The 24,709-nt window shown below is 44.9% G+C and overlaps 1 protein-coding gene across 1 annotated transcript in view; it reads right to left on the bottom strand.

The window, feature by feature from the left end:
• Positions 1-15,274: 15,274 nt before the first annotated feature.
• The window catches only part of TAF3 (TATA-box binding protein associated factor 3), a 114,106-nt gene continuing 104,671 nt past the window's right edge, over positions 15,275-24,709 (bottom strand). Inside the window, exons 5-7 of the mRNA XM_041483746.1 lie at positions 22,206-22,461; positions 18,131-18,237; positions 15,275-17,367 (exon numbers count right to left, since the gene is read on the bottom strand). Coding sequence (XP_041339680.1) covers positions 17,253-17,367; positions 18,131-18,237; positions 22,206-22,461 — 478 coding nt within the window. The 3' untranslated portion in view covers positions 15,275-17,252. The remainder of the gene's footprint in view (positions 17,368-18,130; positions 18,238-22,205; positions 22,462-24,709) is intronic.

Genomic DNA, 24,709 nt, shown 5'->3' with positions numbered 1-24,709 from the left:
GACTTGTCCAATGTCTGCTTTACCGCTGCGCGCTCCTAAATGAGTGTCAAGGAGGCGAATATCAAATAGCAGAGAGGTCAAGGCGATTTGGTTAACCGCTGGCTGGGCTGATGGCTTTAAACTTGTGTGGGAGGCTGGGGACGTGGCCGGGGGGAGGGAAGGGAAGGGGGGAAGGAGCGGGAGCAGAGGGGAAATAAACCCGAGAGAAGTGAAAGCAAGGAGGGGGAAGGAAGAGGGTGGCGGCTTAGAGAGCTCCCCAAAAAAGCCAGGGGCAAGGGTTTCACCCAGGTGGAGGGCTGTGGGAACCTTGGGTAGAGGGTTTAGTGGTGGCCCTGGCTACTGTGGGGTGTCCGTGTCCATCAGAAGGGAGTGTGTGTGTTTGGGAGTATTTGGGAGCATTTGGGTGATGGATGAGTGCTGATGGCACCCACGTCTGGGCTTCTGCGGGCTGGACCACGGGTGTTTTCTGTGGGGAGCTGCAGGGTGCACCCCAGAGGAGTGGGTGCAGCCACAGGGGGTGGGGAAAGTGGGGGATTTTGAGGCGTGTGGCTGGAGGAGGTCACATTGAGTTTGTGCTGGGGGAAAACCCCACAGGCGCAGCTGGGAATGTGCCCTTGTGCAAAGGGTGAGGGAGGGAAGGGCTGAGCCTGGGGGGGTTTGTGGTCCTGGGGGGATGCTGGGCATGAGGGCTCTGTGGGCAGGTAGGACAATGCCCAGGTAGGACAACACCATCAGGGTGTTAGGAAAAAGAGGGATGGACAGGAGTATTTTCCTGTGGTGATGGAATGGCAGGATGAGGCAGGAGAAGAGTCCATGCACAGATGGAACATAAAGGGATGGTTGTAAAGTGACTGTGGCTGTAGCTGTAGAGTGTGGGATGAGCTGTGGGTGATGTGCAGGGATGCAGGACCAATGTGAGGGATGCAGGACCAATGTGAGGGGCCAGGTGTGAGAGGGACATGCCGGGTGATGGGCACAGGTAAAACCTCTCAAGGGGCTCTCAAGAGCTGGGTGGTCCAGCAATGCTTTCAGGGGGCAAATCCCTTTCCTTAGTGCTCTTGAGGGCACAGCAAGCAGCGAAGAAATGAAAGCAAAATTCTACTTTGCCTACAATAATAATCTACTCAAAATTAAAAAAAAAAAATAGAATTTCCTGGAAGAAAAACTTTTCTATTACTGAAGTGGCCAATGAACAGAACAAATACTCAAGGCCTTTGTCAGCCACACTCCTCAGCTCGGAGGCCACACAAGTCCTCCCTTCCCAGCAATCCCAATTTGCTCCCGACATTAGCAGAAAATTCACTCTGGTCCCAGGTAGTGTAAAGCTCGTCAGCTGAACCAAGCAAACAACCACCAAAGGAAATATGTGCACAGCCACACACAGAGTTAAGCAGCACCAGCCCCTGGAACCAGCACAGAGTTTAGCTAAAACCAAGAGGGTTTAGTTCCCATGCCCTTGACTGACAAGTTGCAGAGCTCAGGAGTGTGGCAGTGGAGGAAGAAATTCAGGTAGGCACTGGGACTGGAAGGCACTGGGACTCTCAGGATAGAGCTGTAGTCTTTACATTGCCCTGGATTTTGCATTTTGAATGCATTATACAGGAAACTCTTTTCCTTCAGCTCTCCCTTTTGGAGGTACATGAGAGACTTCAGGGGTTTCAGTCCCCTACAAGAACAAGGGATGCTATGATGGACATTTCAATGAAGCCTGGTAAGGACAGGAGAGAGGATGAGAAAATGTCAGGATCAAATATGCATTTTGGATTATTTAAAAACAAAGAAAAATAAATTTGTTATGGGTTTCATTGACTTGGCTGCTTGGGGCAGTGTGGAGCCCAGCAAGACATCACAAAAGTGTGTCCCAACAGAGAGGTGCCTCCTGTGTGTGTTTGGACACAAAGGTACAGGGAATGTGTGTGCAGGGGAGGTTGTGCACGTGCACACCAGTGATCTCAGATATATTGTGGTTATTTTATACATCTATATATGTATTCCATAGGAGGCTGGGAGCCATAGGTCTCTCCACCACGCCTGCACACATCCACATACATACACCCACCGAGGTGGCGTTTCCGGAGACATTCTCAAATAGAGCAGTGTAATTTCTCCGCTGATTTTGATTGACATGCTGTCCCTGGGATCATGTGTTAATCCCTTCTTCACTCAAGCCTTTTCATAACTCATTTCTCTCTGCTAGATGGAGACTCTGATGGTTACCGAGGCAACGATGATAGCACTAAGCCATTTCCCTCTCTGCACGGAGACCATTATTCCGCATGCATAGGCCATTTGCAACAAAGGTCGCCACAAAGTCATCCACAACACAGCACACGTTTATTAAACTTTTATTCTTTTTTTTTTCCCTCCCCCTAACAGAGAAACTAGCCAGCATATGTACAATATCTCTCACTTTTTTTTTTTTGAGATCTTTGTAATATAGGTAATAATAACTGCAGCAGATATTATTGTGCCCAAAGTCTATATCACACAGATCAGGGGCTTAGAGTTCCTGGTCTAGAAAGATCATGCTTAGATGGTGAGGTTTTGAACCAATGATTCCTATTTGTCTTTTATTCTCCTATCAAATAGTAACTTTAATAGCAGTTGGAGGAAAAAACAGCTGCCAGCAATGATACGAGAGCGGTGTGAGGTGAATATTTGAATGTGAAACCCACACGGAGCTTTGCCCTGCACAGCCAAGCACCTCCCAAAACCGAATAACCATCAGCAGTGACCACCTCTTTTAATTTAATTTCTGCCTGGCTCCTTACCTGGGCTTCCTGGCTCTGGGCATAAGTTGAAGGGGGTCTGTCTTGTGGAGCTGGTCCCAGGGTATTAAAAGCCAGCTCTGGCTCTATGAGAACAAAGTGCTGCTGGAAATGCCCCCTGCTAACCTGAGGTGTCCCTCCCCACCAGTGAGGCTTTTCCCATCTGGGGCCACGCTGCTGGATTTTATTTCAGCCCCATTCCTCTCCTCCGGAGACCGAACGCGATGCGACGCTTTGGGACGGCGTTTAGCCAGCAGCCCTTTCCCACCGGGAACGCCACGGATGGAGGCACAAATGCCTCTTGGTGGATTCATGGACTTAGCATTGGAGCCAACCTCAGCAGTGTTAGAGATGCCTGGAGTCTGTGTTTGCCCAGCCCCACCCCCTGCTCCGGTGGGTCTCGCAGCGGGGCTGGGCGGCTGCTGGACAGTCCTGCGGCACCAGGGCTGCTGTGGATGTGAAAGAGGAGGAGAAGATGGCCCACGGTGATAAGCTCCCAGGAAATTTCTATGGTGCCTCCTACTCTTCCCTGTCCAGACAGCTCCAGCTCTGCTCTGGGCTCTTATCTCTCTGTATTGCTGCACCTCTCTCTGGCCTCCCTCCTACAGAGTCCTGCTCAGCTTGGTGCAAACACACTCCTAATTGCACTGACCTGCCCCAAAGCCCTGATCCCATCTGCCCTCTCTGACTCCCATCACTGGCTTCACTGGTTTTAACACCTATTTCATTTAAATGCTCCATGCCGCCTCTTCAAACCCAGCCCTGGCTATTCCACAGCTCCTCCCTTTCTTTTCAACTTGGAAATAAAAAAAAAAAAAAAAAAAATTGACAACCCAGCCCTGGCTATCCCACTGCTCCTCCCTTTCTTTTCAGTTTGGAAATAAAAAAAAAAAATAAAAAAAATTGACAACCTTTAAATATTCAGTTAACTTTTCTGGATACAAGGAGATGCTTAAATGACTGGGAAGTCCACATGAGCCCAACTTTTGCAAGTGTGTGGAGTAAATCCTGTGCTTGGAGATGCATCTAAAGGAAAACACCTTCCGTGAGTAACCATCACTCGGAGGCAGCCACAGTGGTTTCCAAACCAGCCCCTGTGTTGCTTACAAGGTGTCTGTTTTGCAAGACATTCAAGCAGTCAGAAACAAACAGGAGTTGGGGTTAAACTTCCCAATCTGCCATTTATCTGGAGAATCACTTTCCCACTGAGGTACAACCAGCGCAGAGGGGGGTGAAACACCGCTGGTCCGGCTGGCACACGGGGGGCTGGTTTACGGTGGGAAGTGGCTCCTCTGCTGAGAGGCTGATTTAGAACAGGTGCTTGGAGAAAGCAGCTGCCCTGAATCCATGGGAGCTGGTGTCCAAGGCCTGTCACTTCCACCTTTGTGAGCTGATGTGGAGCCGGAGTGGGAATTGTTCCACTAGTGGGGGGATCTGAGAGGGATTGATCCTGTAGACAAGGTCCTGCTGTCAGGAGGATGCACTGTTTCATGGCACTTTTCACTGAATTCCCAAACCATATCCAGCCATTCTGAATCAGACAAGGTCCTGCCGTCAGGAGGATGCAGTTTCATGGCACTTTTCACTGAATTCCCAAACCATATCCAGCCATTCTGAATAAAATCCTGTTACCTGTTAGGACCTTTTCCCCATCCCCTGCACCATCCAGCGCCTTGGCTGCTGTTGCACCACTCCTTTCATGGAAAGTCTCCCGCATATGTGCCTTGATATTAAAAAAAGGGATTAAAAAAATGTATTTATCATGACTTCTGCTCATAATGAGCTCTCCTATCTCATTCAGGGATGCTTGAGGCCAGGAATTGCACAAGGATATTCACTTGTGATGCAGCCCTGGGATGGTGCTGGGACTTTTGAGCGAAGCGTGGCAGGTATTTCCAAGCCCCCTGCACTAATTGATGGGCTCTCTATATATCATGCCAGATAAAGGGCTCTTGCACAGTAAATGCTGATGTTTAGAACATCCTGATAGTGTTTTGTTAACAAGAAGATAACAGGAGAGCAAGATACGTTTGTTTAGCTGCCTATAGATAAACCAAATAGGGTCTTTGTTAAGTTTTCATGACTGATGGCAGGTACTAAGTGCGATAAATAATACCCCAGGTCCTGATTGGAGCTACTGTAGCACAAATTCCAACCCATGGCACTGACCTGTGAGGGGGGATGGAGGGGTTAAAGGCTACAGGAGTGAAAACCTGGGATTTTTTTTGGGTGGCAACTCTTTTTTTTCTGAACTGACAGTGGCCTGCTATGGCTTTTGCAACATCCCAGAGAAGTGGTACCCACCAGAAAAGCAGGGAATGAAAAAGATGTTTGCAATAAGGAAGCAGAAAGGCAGAGAGAATACAAAAATTCACAAGGAGAGGGTGGCACTGGATGGCACCAGTGTAAGATCAATGGTGACCTGTCCTCTGAGGCTCTTCACCAGCTCATCTAGGATGGGATGCACCAAGAACCTTTGGAAATGGAGGGAGAGCAAGGCTGTGTGGCAAAATTCCATCCTTCTCCTCCCACCCCAGGAGGATGCTGAGTCAAGGCAGCACCCACCTCCCTCCCAGGTTTGCCTGCCCAGGGTGCTTATTAGCACTTCTCCCCAAACCACCTGCTAATTGCAAGGTGGGTCACTGCCAGCCCTCTTACAAAAGACAGAATTGTTATTGATGGGGGGGCTCTGAGTCACTGGAGGAGCCACGGGGTCTGCCCACCATGCTCCCCAGTGGTGTCCCAAAGGTGTCCCCAGGGATGCTCCAACCTGCCAAGGCCAGTGACAGATCCCCAGCAGGGGGAGAGCTGCTCAGCCAGGCTTCCAAAACTACAGCTGCAAAACCTGTCCGGGTTTGGGAGCCAGGCAATGAAACACCCCAGCTCCTCTCAGCTGTTGGAAAGGATTATAATTGCAGTATCTTCAGCACCATCTTCCCTGAGAAGTCAGTAATTTGCTCCCTTTTTGTTTGTTTTCTTCTGCTTGTCTCACTTTTTGCTTCCTCCTTGTGACTTTTAGGAGAGGAGGCTGCAGGAGCCGCACTGAGCTGATGCTGAAAGAGCCCCTGACCCTTGGGTTGGTGCCTTCCTGGTGCACCCTGCTGAGGAAGGGCAGGAGGAAGGCTTCGAGCTTGACTCCATGGATGAAAACCTCTGGGATGCTGTGATTCTCAGCTCCTGTTCTGATGGAAGTAAAAGCAAAAAGCAGCCATGGCACGCCCAAGCTGGGGCTGGTTTTGCACAAGAGCTCTGATGCCCAGCTGGGTGTCATGTTTTGGCTCCCTAGGAACGGGGAATGAGGAGATCAGTGTCCTGCTTTTCACTTAAGAATGGGATAGGTTCCTGAGGAGGTTGTACAGTTTGGCTTTTGTTTTTCTATCCCAGCTGCTCACATGGGTATTTACTAGTCGGGGGTTTTTAAAACTTTTAAGAAGATGTGAAGGTCTGGAGAAGAAAATGCTGAACTGCATTTGTGTGGTGTCCCAAATTATTTAAAAAAATACCTGGACTACCCCTGCTCCTTGCCCATGGAGAGAACAAGAGCTGCTAATTTTTATTCCTGCTTCAGAGCCAGGGCCATGCCAAATCCATTCTAAATCCAGAAAAATCACCAGTTTTCCCCAAGCAGAAACACTGAAAGAGGATGGAAACTTTGCACTCAAGGCTGGACTATACACATTTAAACACTCAAAGCTTGCAAATTGATGGATGGAGTGGAAACTCTGCCCCATAACTCATGGGGAAGATCCTGAATTTGCATTTCACAACAACATGCAATGTGGGACTCTGTGCTTCCGAGCAAGTGCTGGGTTTCAGAGCCAGCCCAGAGCGATGGAGAGATGTAAATGAAAAGCTAGTGGATCTTCCTGAGACAACTTTGAACAGGCATCCAAAAAAATGAATGTGTTTTCTTCTAATTAGGAGTGTTCGTTATATCTCGTGGTGATCTACAAAACAAGCCACATGCCAGTTATTGCTGGTACAAGCACAACAATTCTGACTGTGGGAAAAAAGTATTTCCAGGCATGTAGGACACAAAACGTACTAAAGGCATTTTAATGACACTTTAATTAATCTCTAGGCATGGGTTAAACAGGGAATATCTAAAAAGGTGTGTATGTGTGTGGGGGGTAATAACGAAAGTTAGGACTCAAATCAAAAGATGCTTTAGTACCTGCATATGTTATTAAATATAATTATATTCATTTAAAATATCCCCACGCACAAAAAATGGTAAACTGGAATGAAGGTTGCAAGCAAATCTCAGTAAATCAAGGCTGACAAAAAAATGTATCAAAAGAATGTTATGATTATCATATGAACAAAAAGCAAACCTGAATAAATTTAGAGTTAAGGTGAGACTTAAGAAAAAAAATCCAAAGGTTCTAGGTATGGAAAATTACCCAGTGAAGGCAGCAAAACCACTTCAACTCAGAGATGGGTTACAACAACCTGAAGAAAAAGCAAGTGTGGATTTAGAAACACATTATCCTCACCCAGGACCACAGAAATGGAAATGCCTTTCTCAGATATCTGTTGACTGATAGAGTTTATTGCAAAGATTTGGGAGACCCACTTCCAGGTTGTTCACCAGACCACAGTCCTGTCTGTGCAAACACTCGTGGCAAAGCAGCTGGGGTCTCTGCAGAGGTGCATCTTTTGGTTCAGGAAGAAATAAAGCTGATTTTACCCCAGATCACCACTTCCTGCCCAATTCTTGCCAGGGCTTTGCTGAGCTCTACTTGCAGCGTATCCCGGCTGTGGTTAGGGGCGCGTCAGGCAGCCTCGGGGGGAGCCCATGCACAGACATCTCCCTGTGCCTTTGGTTTGGAAGGACCTTGCAGAGGGATCCAGACTTTTGCATGTCTGTTACAGGGAAATTTTGGCTGCTGAGGTTTATTTTTGGGATGAAAACTCAATGTAAACTTGTGCTCCCAGCGACATGTTCATATCAAGGTGCCTGGAAAAGCACCTAGACAGGTACCCAAGGATGAAAGAGGCTCAAAGTTGTATTCTGCAACAAAAGTCACTATTAAAACAAGGATTTGCTGCTAGAGGGGACCTTAGAAAGCAGAAGAAAATTTCCCTTCTTGTGCCATCAGGTGACCCCTGTGCAGACACTGACCCTCTTGGCCTCAGACAGCTCTGGCACCAGCCATCAGCCTGGCGTCGAGGGGAGCTCAGAGGTGCCTGTTCCCATCCTGGCTGTGCCCCCGACGTGCTCTGTGACCTGGCACAAATCACGTCACCGCCCTGCTTTGGTTTCGCTGCTCCCAACGCCAGCAGAAAACAAATCCGTCCTTGTTCACGGAAAGTGAGTGATGCTCGCCCGGCCCCAGGATTTCTCCAGGCACATCTGATGGGAACTGCCACAGCTTTTGAGTCCCTAAGCCATTAAACAAATACCAACGCTGATTAGTTACCTGGTTTTATTACCCTCTCCCAGCAATCACCGGGACACCCAGCTGCCTTGCCCAAACACACGTATGGGAATGGCAAGGTGGGATGTGCTGCACCAGGATGGGAAATTTGACTGGATATCTCAGGTAACAGAAGCATAAAATGGTTTGGGTTGGAGGAGATTTTGAAGATCATCCTGTTCCAACCCTCCTGTCGTGGGCAGGGACACCTTCCACTAAACCAGGTTGCTCCAAGCCCCATCCAGCCTGGCCTTGGACACTTCCAGGGATGGGTCATCAACTGCTACTCTGGGCAACCTGTTCCTCATCAATCTCACAGTCAAGAATAATATCCTAGTAACCAACTTAAATCTACCCTCTTTCAGTATAGACAGTTTGGAAGATCCACCTCCAGAAAATGGGAACAGGCACTTGTCTTGCACAGAGGGGAAAGGTGGTGTGAGACAAGTGAAAGTGAGGGACCCATTGCAAGCAGCAGGACACTTCTGATTGAGAGGAGGATAACACAAAATGGAAGCAAACAGCTAAATTACTAAGTTGTTGCAGAAAATCAGAGTACCTTGGGGGAGGCAATGCCAAGAGCGTGTTCAGCTCTGAAACTATTTTGCAACGTGTGCATCCGAGGCTGGATTCGTATCAGAGGCCTGAGCAATGTGATTTGGCAAGTGTTAACTCCATGACCAGTGCATGCCATCCAGAAGCCAGAAGAAAAACAAAGATGTGATGCAGTTCTGCAGCCATTTAAGCATGGCTTGGGTAAACAGAGCGGGTTTAACACTCACCAGAGCCTCGGGCACGGGCTAAGGCACTGGCTCCTCCCTCCACCCACCTGCACACTCAGTGACTTGTACAAAACTTGGCCTAGTCGGAGCTCTGGAAATCAATCTGGTCCCCCCTGTGTCTCTGCACCACCCTCCTTCCCTGACACCAAACCAGCACGCTTGGCTCTGCTCGTAAACACCACCAGACCACCAACCAAGACCAACTGAAAGCGAGGAGCCAGGCGGGTATCCCAAGATCTGTACCCTGTTAAAATCCCAGGGAATGCTTTCCAGCGAGCTGGCACAGCACGGCTGTGCCAACACGGGCACCTGGGTGTGGGAAGAATGCTGGCAGGGCGATGAACTCATTAAGGTGGAGCTCTGTCACCACCTCCTGCAGGAATCCGAGATGAGTCCATCGCCGCGCCGCATCCTTGTGCAAGTGGGCGTAGGAAGGATCAGTCACTGGAGCTCGGCGCTCTGCGGCTCTACGCGCCGCGGCCAACGCCACCAGGAGAAACAGGAGCCCTTTCCATGTAAGAGAACTGATCCGGCTGATATCAAGTGACTCATTAAGGGCTTACAAAACTTAAGTAGACCATAGTGTTGCTCTCTAGCAGTGGGAACTTCTTGGCTTCAGAGGAGGATTTGATACCAGCCAAAAGCTCACCTCGGGCCTTGCCGGCATTAGCAGCAGCGGATCTGCCCTGGGAGGCGCTTGCAGGAAGTTGCAAACTGCTCCTGTTTTTACTCCAAAAAATTAAGTTTTCCAAAGATGCTGAGCAGGAAGGTCTGGCCCTGCACTTGGCAAATGATGAACACCAAAGCCTGAAATGGAGGTGAAGAGGGGTGAAGGTAGAATCAAGCTGGACAAATACAACTACTCTGTGTTTTCTCAGTAGCTTAAAACATTTCACCCTCTGCTCTCCCCTTCATCCTATTCCCATACAAGCTCTTAGAAAGAATGAACACATTTCATGTTGATTACATTAATTAGAGACAAATGTACACACAGATAGTGATTGGACATGGCTTTAAACTCAGAGAGGAGAGACTTAGATTAGTTATTAAGAAGAAAATTCTTGATTGTGAGAGTGCTGAGGCCCTGGTACAGGGTGCCCAGAGAAGCTGTGGCTGCCCCCTGGAAGTGTTCAAGGTCAGGTTGGACAGGGCTTGGAGCAACCTGGGATAGTGGAAGGTGTTTCTGCACATGGCAGGGAGGTTGGAATGAGATGATTTTTAAGGCCCCTTCCAACCCAAACCATTCTATGATTCTTTGATTCTATGAACTTCCAAATAGCTAAATAGTCATCTTAAACACATCTGAATTGGAATCACTGTGACTTGGGTGCACAGGACAAAGCCAGCCCATCCTTATGGCCCCCGTTTTTGTAGCCAAAATTTGCAGATGAGAGAAATCACAGACAGAGAGAATCAAGCAGGATCTGCTTCTAATGAAGTTGGTAGGCAGATGTTTTTCCCAATTCTAAGGGATACAAGGGCTTTGCAAAACAGATCCTTGTGATCTGATTAACATAAGTAAATTAAGTCCTAATCAAGGTTAAGTGGGTGCACAGCAATGGCTGCTTGAGCTTTGCCATGTTTGCTGTGGAACCTCCAGGTCGACTTAAAAATCACCCCAGACAGGATGGGCTTGTGGCACACGAAGTTTATGTTCAGTGAATTTGGAAGACATTTCTCCATTGCAAGCTTCCCCAAATTCAAGCATTTTCATCTGACTCTTTCACTGGCTCAGCTCAAGCCACTGCACAGGTCATGGTTATACTCCCTAAACCTCATCTCATGTATTAGAGAGCTACAACTCCTTCAGTGGAGTCCTCAGCATGAAAGCAATGAATATCCTTGCTTTGGGAAAGTTGTTGTTCTTTTGGTCAGCAATACTGAAAACAAAAAAATGCAGCATTTAGCCAGACAAGACTGTGAGGGCTGGAGGGATGTGGTTCCTCCTGAGCTGTGGCACTGCAAATCCAGCCTTTTAGAGAGTAGGTGGCACTGAGAGCCAATGGTTGGGTCAGGTTATTAGATATCAAGGCAAAGTCGTGGATTTTGGGCTTGACTGAGCATCTGTCTTTGCAGAAAATATAGAGAACAACAGCATCACTTCATCCACAAGCATCTTAATACATGCCAGCTCCAAGCACCAACGCAGACATTTCACAGCCCACAAGGCCCAGAGAAGGTAGCTATTGTAAAAATTATGAGAGGCGTTTTTTGACGTCCCTGAAGTAATTTTAAACAAGAAGCTGCTTCTCAGATAAACTCCACCACATATCCCTGGAAGCAAAGAAGAGCTAGTAAGAAAATAAGGTCTTAATGTGAGCTCAGCTCAGCTCCTTTCACAGAAAAGCTCAAAATCAGTGGAGGAAAAGAGAGTTGGTTTCATGTTGGAAAAGTTATTGGAAGGGGGTCAAGTAAAGCCTGCAAAGCCAAAGGATCTCTGGTTCTGGAGGGTTGTAGATGGTTTCTGGTTCCCAACCTCAATGAAAACACATTTTCAGCTGAGGAGCAGGTTCAAGGGCAGTTTTGTCACTGGGGAAGCTCCCAATGGCTCTGTAGTTGTATCCAGCCCTTCTGAAGGGTGTTATTGTTATTTAAACCATGGGAAGGTCTGGGCTTCACAGAGCAGGAAACGTTATCCTCCTCCTGTGGATGGAAACTGGGACACGCTCTGATCCTGCCTAAACACACCACGGCAGAGCTGAGAACTGTGCCCAGCTTTCTTGGTAGCAAGACCAAGTTTTTCCCTTTGAATCCATGCAGTAGGGACCATTTGGACAAGAAAAACCCACAAGCAGATACGTATCCCTAAAAAGATAATTCTTACAGCATTTATCAAAAAGTGCTGTAAATGACAACTCAGTTAAAAATAAACAGCTGCACACTATCTCCTGGCCCTATTTCCTAATTAATTTATGTAAAAGGAAAATAAAAATATCTATTTTTTTTTCCAAATCTAGATGCAAAATTTAAAAAAATCCATTGCAAACAGCGTCCAGTTCAACACCTGTGGAGGGATCACCTTGAAGGAAGAAGGATGAAGGTCACCTGCACACAGTTAAGCAGCAGTGGCATTGGAGGCCCCAGGTGACACCAGGGCTGGTGACATGCCATCACACTTGTCATTAGTCCCACAGCTAGCAAATGACAGGCACAGCGAGATGCTGGCTTAGGGAGGAATTGACAGGAAAGACTTTGGGATTTGTAAACCAAATTCCTGCTCATGATAGGTGATGAAACCTAAATTTTTGTAAATATGTTCCAAGTCTACTTCTCTGTCATCCCCTCGTTTAGGCAATAAAATAATCAAATTATTTTCTGTTTGGTTTTGTAAAGCTGTTTCGTAGTCATTATAGGAGTATTCATATTGAAAACATAACAGGGAGTTGTGTTCACATGAAGTGATTTTCTCATTGTGTTTTACAAATTGCATGGAAAATCTTCCATCTATCCCAGGTTTACCTCACATTTTGTTTTCTGAAGAAAATTTGCCTTCTTGATCAAAGCTTGAGGCAGCAATCACTGAATAACAAAAAGGTTTGGGTTGGAAGGGATCATCTATTTAAAGATTATCTATTTCCAACCAATATTGCACCAAACCTCAACCCTGGGCATGTTTGGTGTCACCATTCTGGAATTTTGGCTAAGGGGCCAGGGCTCTGGAGCAGACAAGGACTAGAAGGAAAATTTAAGGGGTGGCTGCCAAGGGGGAACAGATGGTGTGGAAGCCGTCAGCTCTCCTCTCACCCTGTGACGAGTATCACAGGATTTAAAGTCCTGGTGCAAAAGGTTACTCCATAAACATCTTAGAATCATAGAATGCTAAGGTCTTTGGTTTAAGGTCCCTTCCAACCTATGGCTTAGTTTGGAAGGGACCTTAAAAGTTCATCTCATTCCAAACCCTCTGCCACGTGCAGGGACACCTTCCACTAGACCAGGTTGCTCCAAGCCCTGTCCAACTTTGACACTGAAAGTTCCCAGGGATCTACCACCCCTCTGGGTAACCTGTTATAGTGTTTCTCCACTGTCACCATAAAAAACCTTTTCCTTACACTTCCTCTAAATAAACCCTCCTTTTTTTTTGTTCTACCACCCTATTAAATAAAAAGTCTGACCCCCTCCTTCACCCACTGCAATCCTGGAAGAGGCTGAGGCAGCACCTTGGAGGGAAAACACCCTTGGCTCAGCTGCCCCAGCTCACGGTTAATGGTTTCTGCTCACAAGAGCCAGGTACGAGCTGTTTGCTGGCTGTAAATCTCCCATTACAGCCTCCTCTGCCATCCAGCACACAGGGATTAATAGCAGCTTTCTACTTTTGAGGTTACAGCTGATCCAAGAGTCCCCTGAAGAAAGGGCGAGTTTCCTAAGCAGCATGAGTGACAAGACGGTGAAGAGGGAGTTTATTCAGAGCATTATCTAATTCATTCCCCAGTGAAGGAAACTCATCTACTTTTGAGACTTAAAACTTCTAAAGAAAACTGCTATGATCTAAAGAGATTGGCCATAAAACTATTTGTATTGAAAACTTAGCCAGCATGCCTTTAGTGAACTTCATTCATTAACATTCTTCCTGGCAAGGTTTCCATATCTCAGCGTTCATTTTATACTTTAATTTGGTTAGTAGGTCTTTGTTTAATCGTCCTATTGAAAGGAGAACAAAGAAGGTTTAGGTGATACAGTGAAGTAATACACTATATTTTATCTCTGTAAAGCCCAGACAAAGTCAGCAGGCTCTGATACCCTCCGATTTGGGGTTTTTTTTTAATTCCCTTTCTCTTCCAGGACATTTGGAATCACAAATCAGTTGCAGAGCATAAAGATCCTCACTGTACTTAGCTGTGGACACCTTCAGAAGAGAAACACCTTGTCAAGCAGAGAAATGATGCTCTGAGCACAACATACAGCCCCAAAGGAGGATTATCTTGGGAAAAGGGCATTCCCATTACTCCAGAGATGGATGCTCTGCTTTTATTATCTACGTGCTCCAATAAAAATCAGTAGTCAAGATAATTTCTTCCATTTCTGAGCTTTGTGCTTACTGTCTTGATATCAACTCCATGTTTTTTTCTGGATGCAAAACTTACTAACAAGCTACAATTTTGCCTAATGACTAACCTGCTTCACAGCCAGCACCCAGCATAGCCACCCACAGGGACAGGCTGCCCTGGATGAAAAGGAGGAAAAGGATAAAAAGGATGAAAAATTCTCCAAACGGAGCTGCTCCCCAGCCCCAACACTGGCCGTGCGAGTGGGCAGCTCCTGGGCTGCTGTAAACTGACACAGCTCCAACTGACTCCCAACTGACTCCAGATAAAAATCTGGCCCCAGAGTAACGGCAGGATTCAACAAGCTTTTCTCACGGAATAGTTTTTGTGCTCTTTTCTTGAATATTTACGACCCATCCTCACTGTCCTGCTTAAATCCACTACCCACGGTGCATCCATAAAGGGGGAAAATTGTACCTGTCTGCTCTTTATAGTGCAGCAGCTTGCCTCCTCACTGCAAACTCTTTAATTCTTTGCTTTCTAAACTCTACACCAGTTCTACTCCAACCACCCACTGATGCTTCCCTTGATGGAGCTGCATTTCAAGGCAGGAAAACCGTTCAGAGATTTGGATGCTCTCCCATGAAAAGGCAGAGAGCAAACCAACCTGCAGCCCACCCACCGTGCCCCCCTCTCATGGATGGTGGTGTCCAAAACACAAATCATACAAGGACTCATATTCCAACCCCAAAATCAAGCAGTGACACCAGGGAGCAGCCCCAACTACTCCCTCACTTTCCATACACAAAGTTTATGGAGAAGACACCCAACCTGTGAAGTTACCAGCAGCAAACACAAAGGTCTGGGGAAGGAGCTGGCCTTGCTCAGTGCTGGGTGGGGCTGTAAAGAAGGTCCAAGCCACACTGCTCAGGGATAACCATTTCTGGAATGATTATTCATTTATGCCACTGATTGCTGATCCACAGCAGCATAAGTGAAAGGGAGGCAGGCTCAGCACCAAGCGTGGCTTCAAACTGATGACCTGGAGGTGAAGGGCCCCTTCTCCTGTTACTAATCCCCTCAGCCACACAAGCCTCCTGAAAATGATGCTTTGGTTTTATTGCCACAGGGGTCATTTATAAAATCATAAAAGCCAGGTTAAGAAACCAACCCAGCAGCAGCAAGGCCAAGCATGCTGAGAAAGAGCTGAACAGCCATCGAACAGGGCAAGTTCAGCCCTCCCATCCTGAGTAATTCAGCTGATTAAATGTGAGAAGTTCTGATTCATGGAGAGGAGGAGGAAATGCATAAACAACTTACCAAAAGCTAATTTCTTTATTATTGCAACCAGAAATGACCAAAGACGGCGTATTTTGTATGTCTGCACATTACATGTGGAAAAAAACCAAAAATCAGCATTGCAACATCCAACAATTCAAAATAAAATAGAATAAAAAATCAAACCCAAGAACTTCTTGACTGGTAATTAACAGGGACGGAATATAAACGAGATGGCATTGAACAAAGCAGGTAACAGTGCACTTTTAATAAACCAATTTCATCCATATCACCACTGATTTGCAATTTAACAGTTCTATCAGCAAAGCCTCATTTCCCTAACTAGACTGGTACTTTTAAAAACATGACTAATTCACTCTCATTAATATCAATTTGGATGCATTTAAAAAATAACTCTTAATATTTGCACAACAGGCTAAAGGGCCATATTTCTCCAACATCAGACGTTCTCACTGCATTGGTTTAAAATACAAATATCCCCAAATCAACCAATGCAATCTAAAATTGATTAGAAACAAAAGGCATAAACTGTTTTCAAGATTTATTCTTATTTAGCTCTGAGACCCATTGCACTACAATATCTAACACTGACTTTTATTTCAGTTTCTCTGCACCTTCCCCTCACATTTTCAAGGGGGAATGTGTCTGGGATTCAGTTTACTGGTCTTTCCAAGGGGATACACAAAGCAGAGGAACACACCTGCATATCCTCTACCTAAATACGATGCTTTTGGCAAACTCAGTAACCACTTGTTTTAAAAAAAAAAAAAAAAAAAAGGAAAAAAAGGGGAAAAAAGAAGTCCATTCCAGCTACAGATTAACATGCTGTAGCTGCCACCAGAAGTGCAGAGCCCCCCTGGCCTAAGCTCCCAATTCAGAAGGCATTTAAGCACATGTACAACCAAGTGTGGGAACAGGCTCCTTGAAGGCAATAGGATTACTCACTTCTTAAGAAGTTACCACATGTTTAAGTATCTGAATCAAGGCCTAATTATGGTGCTGGCCACCTCCTCGTGCACGCACAGCTGGGGCAGAGCTCACCAATCCCTCACAGCCATGAGGACAGGCGTTTGTCACACGGGCTTTTAGTAGCTGCTAGGTTTGTATTCTCGGGCAAACGACAACAAAAATCCTCAAGCCCTAAAAAATAATTAAAAAAAATTACTTTATAAATATCCGCTATTTACACGTGTGAAAATCTTTTAATGGGAAGTGTTTTTACACACTGATGAAATGTACAAGCAATGAAAAGTTACGTTGACAAAGACTAAAAAAAAAAAAAAAAACCAAACCAAAAATCAAAGTATAAAATATATTACAGGTCCACCAAAAGAAATTCACACGGAAGAAAAAAACTGACACAATAGAAACTTCTTTTTTAAAAAATAGAAGATATATCACAAAAGCTTGAACATGTTTATTTTATGTTAGTACTAAAAATCAAGGAAAAAAGCTTCATATATTCTCATCACAAAAATATTTACCAGCCACTTTTTATTTCCACATTATGATTATCTGGCTCAGCAAGAGTCGAGGCTGAACTGTATCCAGACTACAGAAATCATTCCAGAAGGTTGTCTCAGTTTACAACTTACTGCAATTTACATGTTCTCCTCCTCTCAGCACCTTACTGCAAAGGTTCAAGAGGGATTAATAACAAATCGAGAAAGAATAGGACAGATATCTGTATTTACAACATTCATCTGTGCTGCTGCCGAGCCACAGGAGCGGTCCCAGGAACCACCGAAGCCTTCACGGCGCTCTGTGCAAACTCCCCTTGCCAGGGGGAAGAAACAGCATCAGAATGTACCAAAATCCAACACCCTGGGCTCGGATGGTCTGTGAAACCCAACAGCCCCTGACCAAGGGCATCTCCCCGGCCCTGATTCACTGCAGGGACACAAACGACCCTGGCGACGCGGGCAGGGTGGATCCCTCCCGCAGCCGAGTCGGGGCAGGAGGTGCCGTGGTGACCGCACGATTTCAGTCCCTGCCAAGCCTTCAGTGTGCCCTGTGCTTCCTCTTCTTGTGTTTTTTATCCTTCCTTTTGTTGGCACACTTGGAGCAGAACCACTGCATCTCTTCTGGGGGTGCAGCCGTAAGCCCAACGCAAGGCCTGTGAAGGACAGGAAAATATCACATCATCGCAGTGGAGTAACGTTGCTTTTGTTTCTTACTCCAAAAAATGCAACTTTCCAGTGGGAGACTGGATCTGGCCTTCATATTAATACAGCAATTATCTTAACTAACATAATGATCGAAATCTAAAAAACAATGATTGAAACCTAAGAACTCTTGCTTTGAAACAAAAGAGAAGTATCAAAAGAATACTTAGATAAAAAGTGTTATTTTAGTAGAAAATATGAGTGCACTTTCAGGTGTAATAGACTAGATTTAAAATCATTTCAAATGCTTCTTTAACACATCTGCAAAAATCCGTATGATTTTATGTAGCTTTAAAAAAAAAATTGCCTAAAAAGTGATTAATTTCCCCTAACCTTTTTATAAGAGCTGACATTTATATTACTGTTCATACAATGCTTCATAATTTGAACTGTCTATCTGTATACACTGTGCTCATAATCCTGTAGTTCTCACAGAATTACCAGAATCAGCAATATTTCCCAGCAGTTTCAAAAACAACCGTTATCACCAATGCCCATTAATTAAAAAGTAACTCTTCTTCAGAGCTTAAAATCTGTCTTTTAAAATTTCAGAGCAACAGAGATAAAAATATCTTCCAGATTATTAAATTGGACACAGTAAAGCTATTTAAATATTCCCAACGTCATGAACCATTAGAAAAAAAAGGTTTTTTTTAATAATATAGCCCAAATCTGCCAGGCACTGGCAGAGCAGGATGGATGAGAGGAACTTACCAGTGATACCAATCATCGCAGTCATCACAACCTATCATTGGACTGCCATCATCTGGCTTGTTACAGCCAGGACAGATCCAGATCTGGTTACCCCACTCGTCTCGGATCTGGTGCAAAGAAAAGCAAAGTTAGCTGGTTTTCAGGGCTAAGCAGGCAGGAAAATTGACATTAAAAAAAAAAAAAACAACAACAACAAAAAAAAAGAAGTTTCTTGCTGATCTGGCTAAGCCATTCAGCAGCCCCTGTTGTTATGTGTGAATTCTCTGATCATGAGAGCTCAGTGTTATGTCTTAATTGATTTTCCTACACTGCTCATGACGACAAAATCATGTATTTTCCTGCATTGTCCTGTAAACCAGTAAAGCCAGTTACACCACCCAACCTAAGCACAGGCATTCACACACAGAGCCAGGGCTTAAGGACACAATTCCCTCTCTGTCTATACTTTTAAAATTCGACCCTGTTAATGGCAAGCAGGAGCCACGGCAGCCTCCTGCGTAAGATAACAGTTCCTATGTGCATGTAAAATATACAGCGCCGTGTGTATATATTGCTGCATTACTTATTAGCCAAAGTCTTCAACTCCAACGAGCTGATAAGATCAGGATATAAAAAAAGTTGTTACTGAGTAACTTTCCATTCCCCTTATGACATTTATGTCGCAGTACAATTTACTAAAGGGTAAATGAAACTAGAAAGGCAGATCATTTACAGTACTGGGCAGCTGCTCACCGGGTTCATCATATGCATTTTTTTAATGTTTATATCCTGCTTGACCCATTGTTTGTATTTTTAGATTTCCAGTGGTTCTTGAACAGCTCTTTGCTAAAAACATACACGCAAAATGTCACAGAATCCACCTAAAGGAGTGCAATTAACGACACAAAGTACAAAATGTCTGGGGCATTACCCTGACTCCATCACTCCTTTATGAAGATTTGCACATTATCGCTGAATCTCAGAAGCAGAAACTGTTTTGTTCTCAGCTTTTGTGCATTTACACATATCTCAGGCAATAACTTTTTGCTATCTGTACAGCTTACAAACACAATATTAAAAAGTAGCAGATGAAAAGCCCCAAATGTTCTTAGTAAAAAAAAAAAAAAAAGCCACTACACGGTGGTCTGTACATCTTACACCACTTTCTGAAAAATCAATAGGAATGTACCAGAGCTGCAACCAACACATCACTCTTCCCTGATTCTTCTTAAAGCCCTGAATGTTTTTGTGGTTTAAAACTCAAAGATACAAGTCCCAGGAATACTAACCAGGGAACAATCCCCTTCCCAACAGAGATATGGAGTAGGCACCATCATAAAATTAACTCAATTTTCAAGCTGATTGATTGCAATAGTCATTCCCATCTACCATCTAATCTCATATCTGCAAAGTCATTTCAAGTTGCTGGAGAAGCATCTGCTCCCCAGGTGAAGTGTCTGGGCTCAGAGTGAAGAGCTCCAGAGGCATTTTGGTGGGATAACCCTGCTGGAAAGAGATGGGATGCTGTGCCACAGTGCTGCAGAGAAGGGATGCTGTGGGATACTGGGCTGAGGGCTACAAAACCCGCCTGAACACCTGGCTGCACCCCCATCATCCCCCAGCACAGGCACCTCATTTCTGGTGCTGCCTGTTTTGGGCACTGGCCCTGCCAGGTGTAGGCAGCACTGCCAGATGTTGCCCCATCAGAAAATAGACACTAACTTTTCCAAACTTAGTTTTTCAGGTATTTTCTTCCCTTGCAGAATGCTTGCCTCAGGCTCTCAGGAGCTGGAGAGGGGCAGGGTGGTCTATAATCACAGAGACCTCTGCCTGTTTGTTAAACAAGAACTTGGGCTGCTGAACAAGGATATTAAAAATATTGCATAACTTCTCATTCCTTAATGAGCCAAGGGTCATGCAAGGAGGCACAGAGTGGGATTGCTGATTGCTGTGTTAGTACAAACCACGGAGAGCTAATGAGCAGAGCACATGGACTGAGATGCTATCCAACAGGGAGATGTATATCCTTTCTTTTTTGAACTATAAAATCACTCTCCTCTCCTCCCCTGCAGAAGGGAGTTGGGCACCTCTGTCACACTGGCTCCACTCTTATCTCTAGAACAGTTTTCCCACGTGATCTGAGGAAATGATTTTGTCTCCTGGATTTCCTTCATACAAGAGGCTAATAGTTATTAATCATATTCTTCTTCCCCAGCCTCTCTCTGAGCATTTTGACTTATAAATCTGTCACATCAGGTGTCTCCCTGCATGTTCACATAGTTGGGTCCTAATGAAGTAAAGCCTTGGTTTCAACTATAATGTTGTAAAACATCACTTTTCACAAGGGCCTGGAGTGATAGGACAAGAGGGAATGGTCTTAAGTTGAAGGCAAGTAGGTTTAGACTGTGTATTAGGAAAAAAAATGTTTACAATAAAGGTGGTGAGGCACTGTACAGGTTGTCCAGAGAGGTGATGGACTTCCTGTCCCTGGAACTGTTCAAGGCCAGGTTGGATGGGGCTCTGAATAACCTGGTCGAGTGGAAGATGTCCCTGCCTGTGGCAGAGGGGCTGGGTCAAGATGGTCTTTAAGGTTCCTTCCAACCCAAACCATTCTGTGATAATCTATGGTTCTGTGAAAGCAAAAATGACCTGGAGTCTCCATATCCTCTGAATTCTCCATAAAGGTGCTAAGTGTGCTACCACTGGAAGTATCTAGGCAAAGTGCTAGGTTTTTTCTTTTTAAAACTAACATAATCTCTAAATTATTTCTTTTCATACTTACAGAAGAAAATGGGATGTAGTAGAGCATTTAGGAAATGTTTCTCCCTTAAAGTGAATTTTGAGACCTTTGGGCACTACTGTAATAATAACAATGACAATAATACTAGTGACTGTCATAGTAAGAGTGACTGTGGGTTTACACCTGTGGTACCAAAGGTGAGGCTGTGTCCTGCACCCTAAGGATATGCACAGCCTGTGTGACGTTGTCCAGTGCTGTAACTAACTCAGGAGTGAAATGTAGCAGCTGCTTAAATAGAGACCAGCAACATGATACAGCAGTTCAAGCCCATCAGGGAAGCACCTTTCCATTAGAAATGCAGGGTGGATTTATATTAGAAATCTATACTAAAACAAGAATCACAAAAATAAAATAAAAAAATCATGCATATGTTGCAATTCAAGCATGGTGGCAAACTCTGTAATGAAAGTAAGCTTTAGGTGTCTTAAATGGTGAGATTTTTAAACAGCAGCTAAGCAAGGTGTCACCAATCAAGCTGGAATTCAGCCAGGACAGGGAGGATAACAACACTGCTACCCTTGTGTTGCTTTTCAAGCATCAGGAATGCTCAGGACTTCATTTCACACAGCATTTAAAGCAGAAATTCTCAGCAGCACAGCAAGCCTTGCCCTACCCAGACATACATCCACATTCTTTTAGGGAATGCAGTTCCTACACCATGTTACTCAAGAGACTTTTCTAAAAGAATGAAGAATGCTGCCAGACACAGGCCAAGTTCAGAGCACATGTCAAACACACAAATGAAGGGTAGACTAATGAACAATCTACAGACTTCTGAGATGCACAAACATCTGCAATTTCTGTATGTTGAGGAAACCAGGAAAGAGATTAGTGGACTCTACACATTTCAAATGAGGGCTAAGTCAAGTTCTTGATGTTGTATGAGAGTTTTGTACTTTACCTGACTGACAGCAAAATCTATGGTGAGTCTGACATTTGAGGTTTCAATTCAGCACTTTTGAAAGCACCTATAAAAAACCTCCACCTCCGAAAAAAAGTGCTCTAGCTCAGTTAGCAGAAAACATCATATGGGATACAGTTGGACTTGCTAGAAGGAACTTAAATTTGGAACTGGGAACCAGTAAAAAATTCAGTCCAAGTTGTAGTGTTTCAATTAAGTTATTAACCCCTCAAAACATGTGTGTGGAAACAATGGCTGGATAAACAGCAGTTTAACAGGGAGCAACATCAGGAATCCAGGAACCATCAGTTTGGATGATGAGCCACCCAGGAGCTCACCAATTCCAGGGAGGAATGTCCCTGACACTGGGACAGAGCATGGCATGTGTTACCTACCACGTAAGTACTGACGGTCTCGGTCACCACGCTCCGAACTGGGGCTTTGGAGCCTCCAGCTGCTGACACGGCTGGGGAGGGTGGTGGGATGAGGACTGGTGAGATGGTGGCCTGTGGAGGAGGAGGAGCTGGAGCTGGAGGAGGGGTGACGTGAACGGGAGCTGGCACCGGTGACGGCACAGGCGGAGGTGTTTTGGGCCGCGCTGGGGGAGCGGAAGGCTTGGCCTCTGGAGCTGACACCACTTTGCTGATGACTCTGTAGGAGCAACATTGAGAACTGTTAGAGCTGATGGGAGAGAAAGCAACGATCCATCACCCATTAGAGAGAAAGAAAATACAGAGCAGCTAATTCACGTCACCCTGGAGTCACCAAAGAGGCTGTTTCAACCCCACACAAGGACTGCTGTCATTGCTGCACCCATCCATTTACAGGATAAAGCACAGAGCCATTACAAAGTGAATGCCAGGACACCCTGAGCCAGTCTGTACCTCACTGTCTTATAAATATTCTCTGTGGCTTTACTAAACCTTGTTTCGTTAAGTTTTATTGCATTAGCTCAATTTGTGGGAAATATTAGAAAGGAAAGTTAATCAGCTGTGAACAGCACTGATTTTAATCTTCAAACTGAGAGACCATATCATCCTGTTAAGATCCTGCATTAGGGGGTTCTGCAAATATTTGCTAGTTTGGTATTTCTTTCCCCAAACGTTTATGAAATCAGCAGTGGATCTAGTCAGGACAAATAAATGACGCACACTATACACTCAGCAGTTAAAATATTGCTACTTACTTGAGTAGCTGAAGTAGACAGGATGTAGCTCTAGTAAATACACTGTATAGAACAATTTTGCCCAGGAAGGGGGATACATAGAGGACCCAGCCTTTATTAATGACTGTTGATACACAGTGTTATTGATGTGCATGCAATTTCACAGACAAGCCAGAAAAAGCCCTTCCTACAAGGCTCTAGGTTAGAAACATAAAGAGAAGGAAAAGGATGTTAAAAAAACAGAACAAAAACAACCCAAAAAACAACCAAAACCTCAAACAAAACACAGGATAGGTTGATTTGTTTTACCACATTTTGGTAAATCGTTTAACTAATTTATTTATATTTGAATGGTAACTGTGGGAGTGTGATTGATTTGTGACAGGACTGTAAGAAGAGGGTGATTTAAAGGAAGGTTAGACATTCCAGGGACAAGGATCATTTAAGAAAGTAAAAAATTGAGACATCAGTAGAGAAACCATGACAAAAATCAAATTGCAATGACTCCTGAGAACCAGGAATGTCTGGCTCCACTGTCAATGGGAATTCTAAGTTCAACTTTAGAGCTTATTGCAACTCCAAAGGCAGTATCACTACAACTGGAGACATTGTCTGAATTTCAAGTCAATAAAATTCCAAGCCATCATTTGAGAAAGGCTTGGAATAATACAGCATGTAATGCCTGGCTGAGATAATGGTGATTTTTCTCACAAGATATGCCACTTGTACTACAAAATCAGAACCATGGTGAGTTGTAGTAAAAACATATTTGCTAAAAGGAAACAAGAGCAATGAGTCTGGTAGTCCTGCCTAACCCCCAGCTACAGCATCACACCTTCTATGAGTGAACAGGAGAAGAAAATCAAAGAATGAAATCTAAAGGGTGATAGATGATTCTTCCATCAGCAACACTGAAGACATTCTCGAAGCCACTCTGCTAATAATTGCTTCAGGTACCTAATGTGGGGCTCAAGCTCTGTATATGTGTCAGTAAGGTGCTAGACTGTGAGTCAAAGTACAGGAGTCTTAATTTATGTTGCTGTGACTTGCAGAAGGAAGGAAGTTCTACTATCAGGCCATCCTGGGAGCAACCTACGCATGAAAACCAACCTCCTTCTCCTGTTAGTGGGGAACATCCAAAACCCCACTGTTACCTCTCACCAAGGAAGTTTTCTCTTTGGCTCATGATGTGTTTCTGGTTCAGTGAAAGTCTCCTGGGGCTCCTTCCAGACTTGCCATACCCAACTCAGATGTTTCTTCTGTGTCTTCCCCATTCCACAGACAGCCCTGGCTCCCAGTGCTGAATGTCTAAGACCTTGGTTGGTGCCAATGCTCTCCTGGTTTGCAAAGTTATCCTCACGACTGGAGAGCCATTTCTCAATAAACAAACTCTTAGCTATAATAAAAGCAAGGACAGGGATTGACAGCAAAATATTGGCACAGCAGAAGTAATTTGGATGGTTTCAAACATCATTGCCCCTTCTTTCCACGCTCCCTCTCTTACCTCCTGCAAGTAAACAAAGTCCTGCTAGGATTTCTTCAGGGAGTCAACCCTCCCCAAGACTAGACTAGGAGATGTATTAGCTAATAGGGCTTTAAACACAACTTTGCACACCGTGTAAACAGTTTGAAAGAAGTATTAGCTAATACAATTTGAATAAGAGTGACCATGCCCAGCTAACACATCAAATTAAATTACAGAGTTTCTTGGTCTAAAGCCAGGTTCTCCTCCTG

Source organism: Pyrgilauda ruficollis, unplaced genomic scaffold, assembly GCF_017590135.1.
Source record: "Pyrgilauda ruficollis isolate IOZ18807 unplaced genomic scaffold, ASM1759013v1 scaffold61, whole genome shotgun sequence".
In the NCBI taxonomy this organism is placed as follows: domain Eukaryota; kingdom Metazoa; phylum Chordata; class Aves; order Passeriformes; family Passeridae; genus Pyrgilauda; species Pyrgilauda ruficollis.
This window is presented reverse-complemented; position numbering and strand designations above follow the sequence as displayed.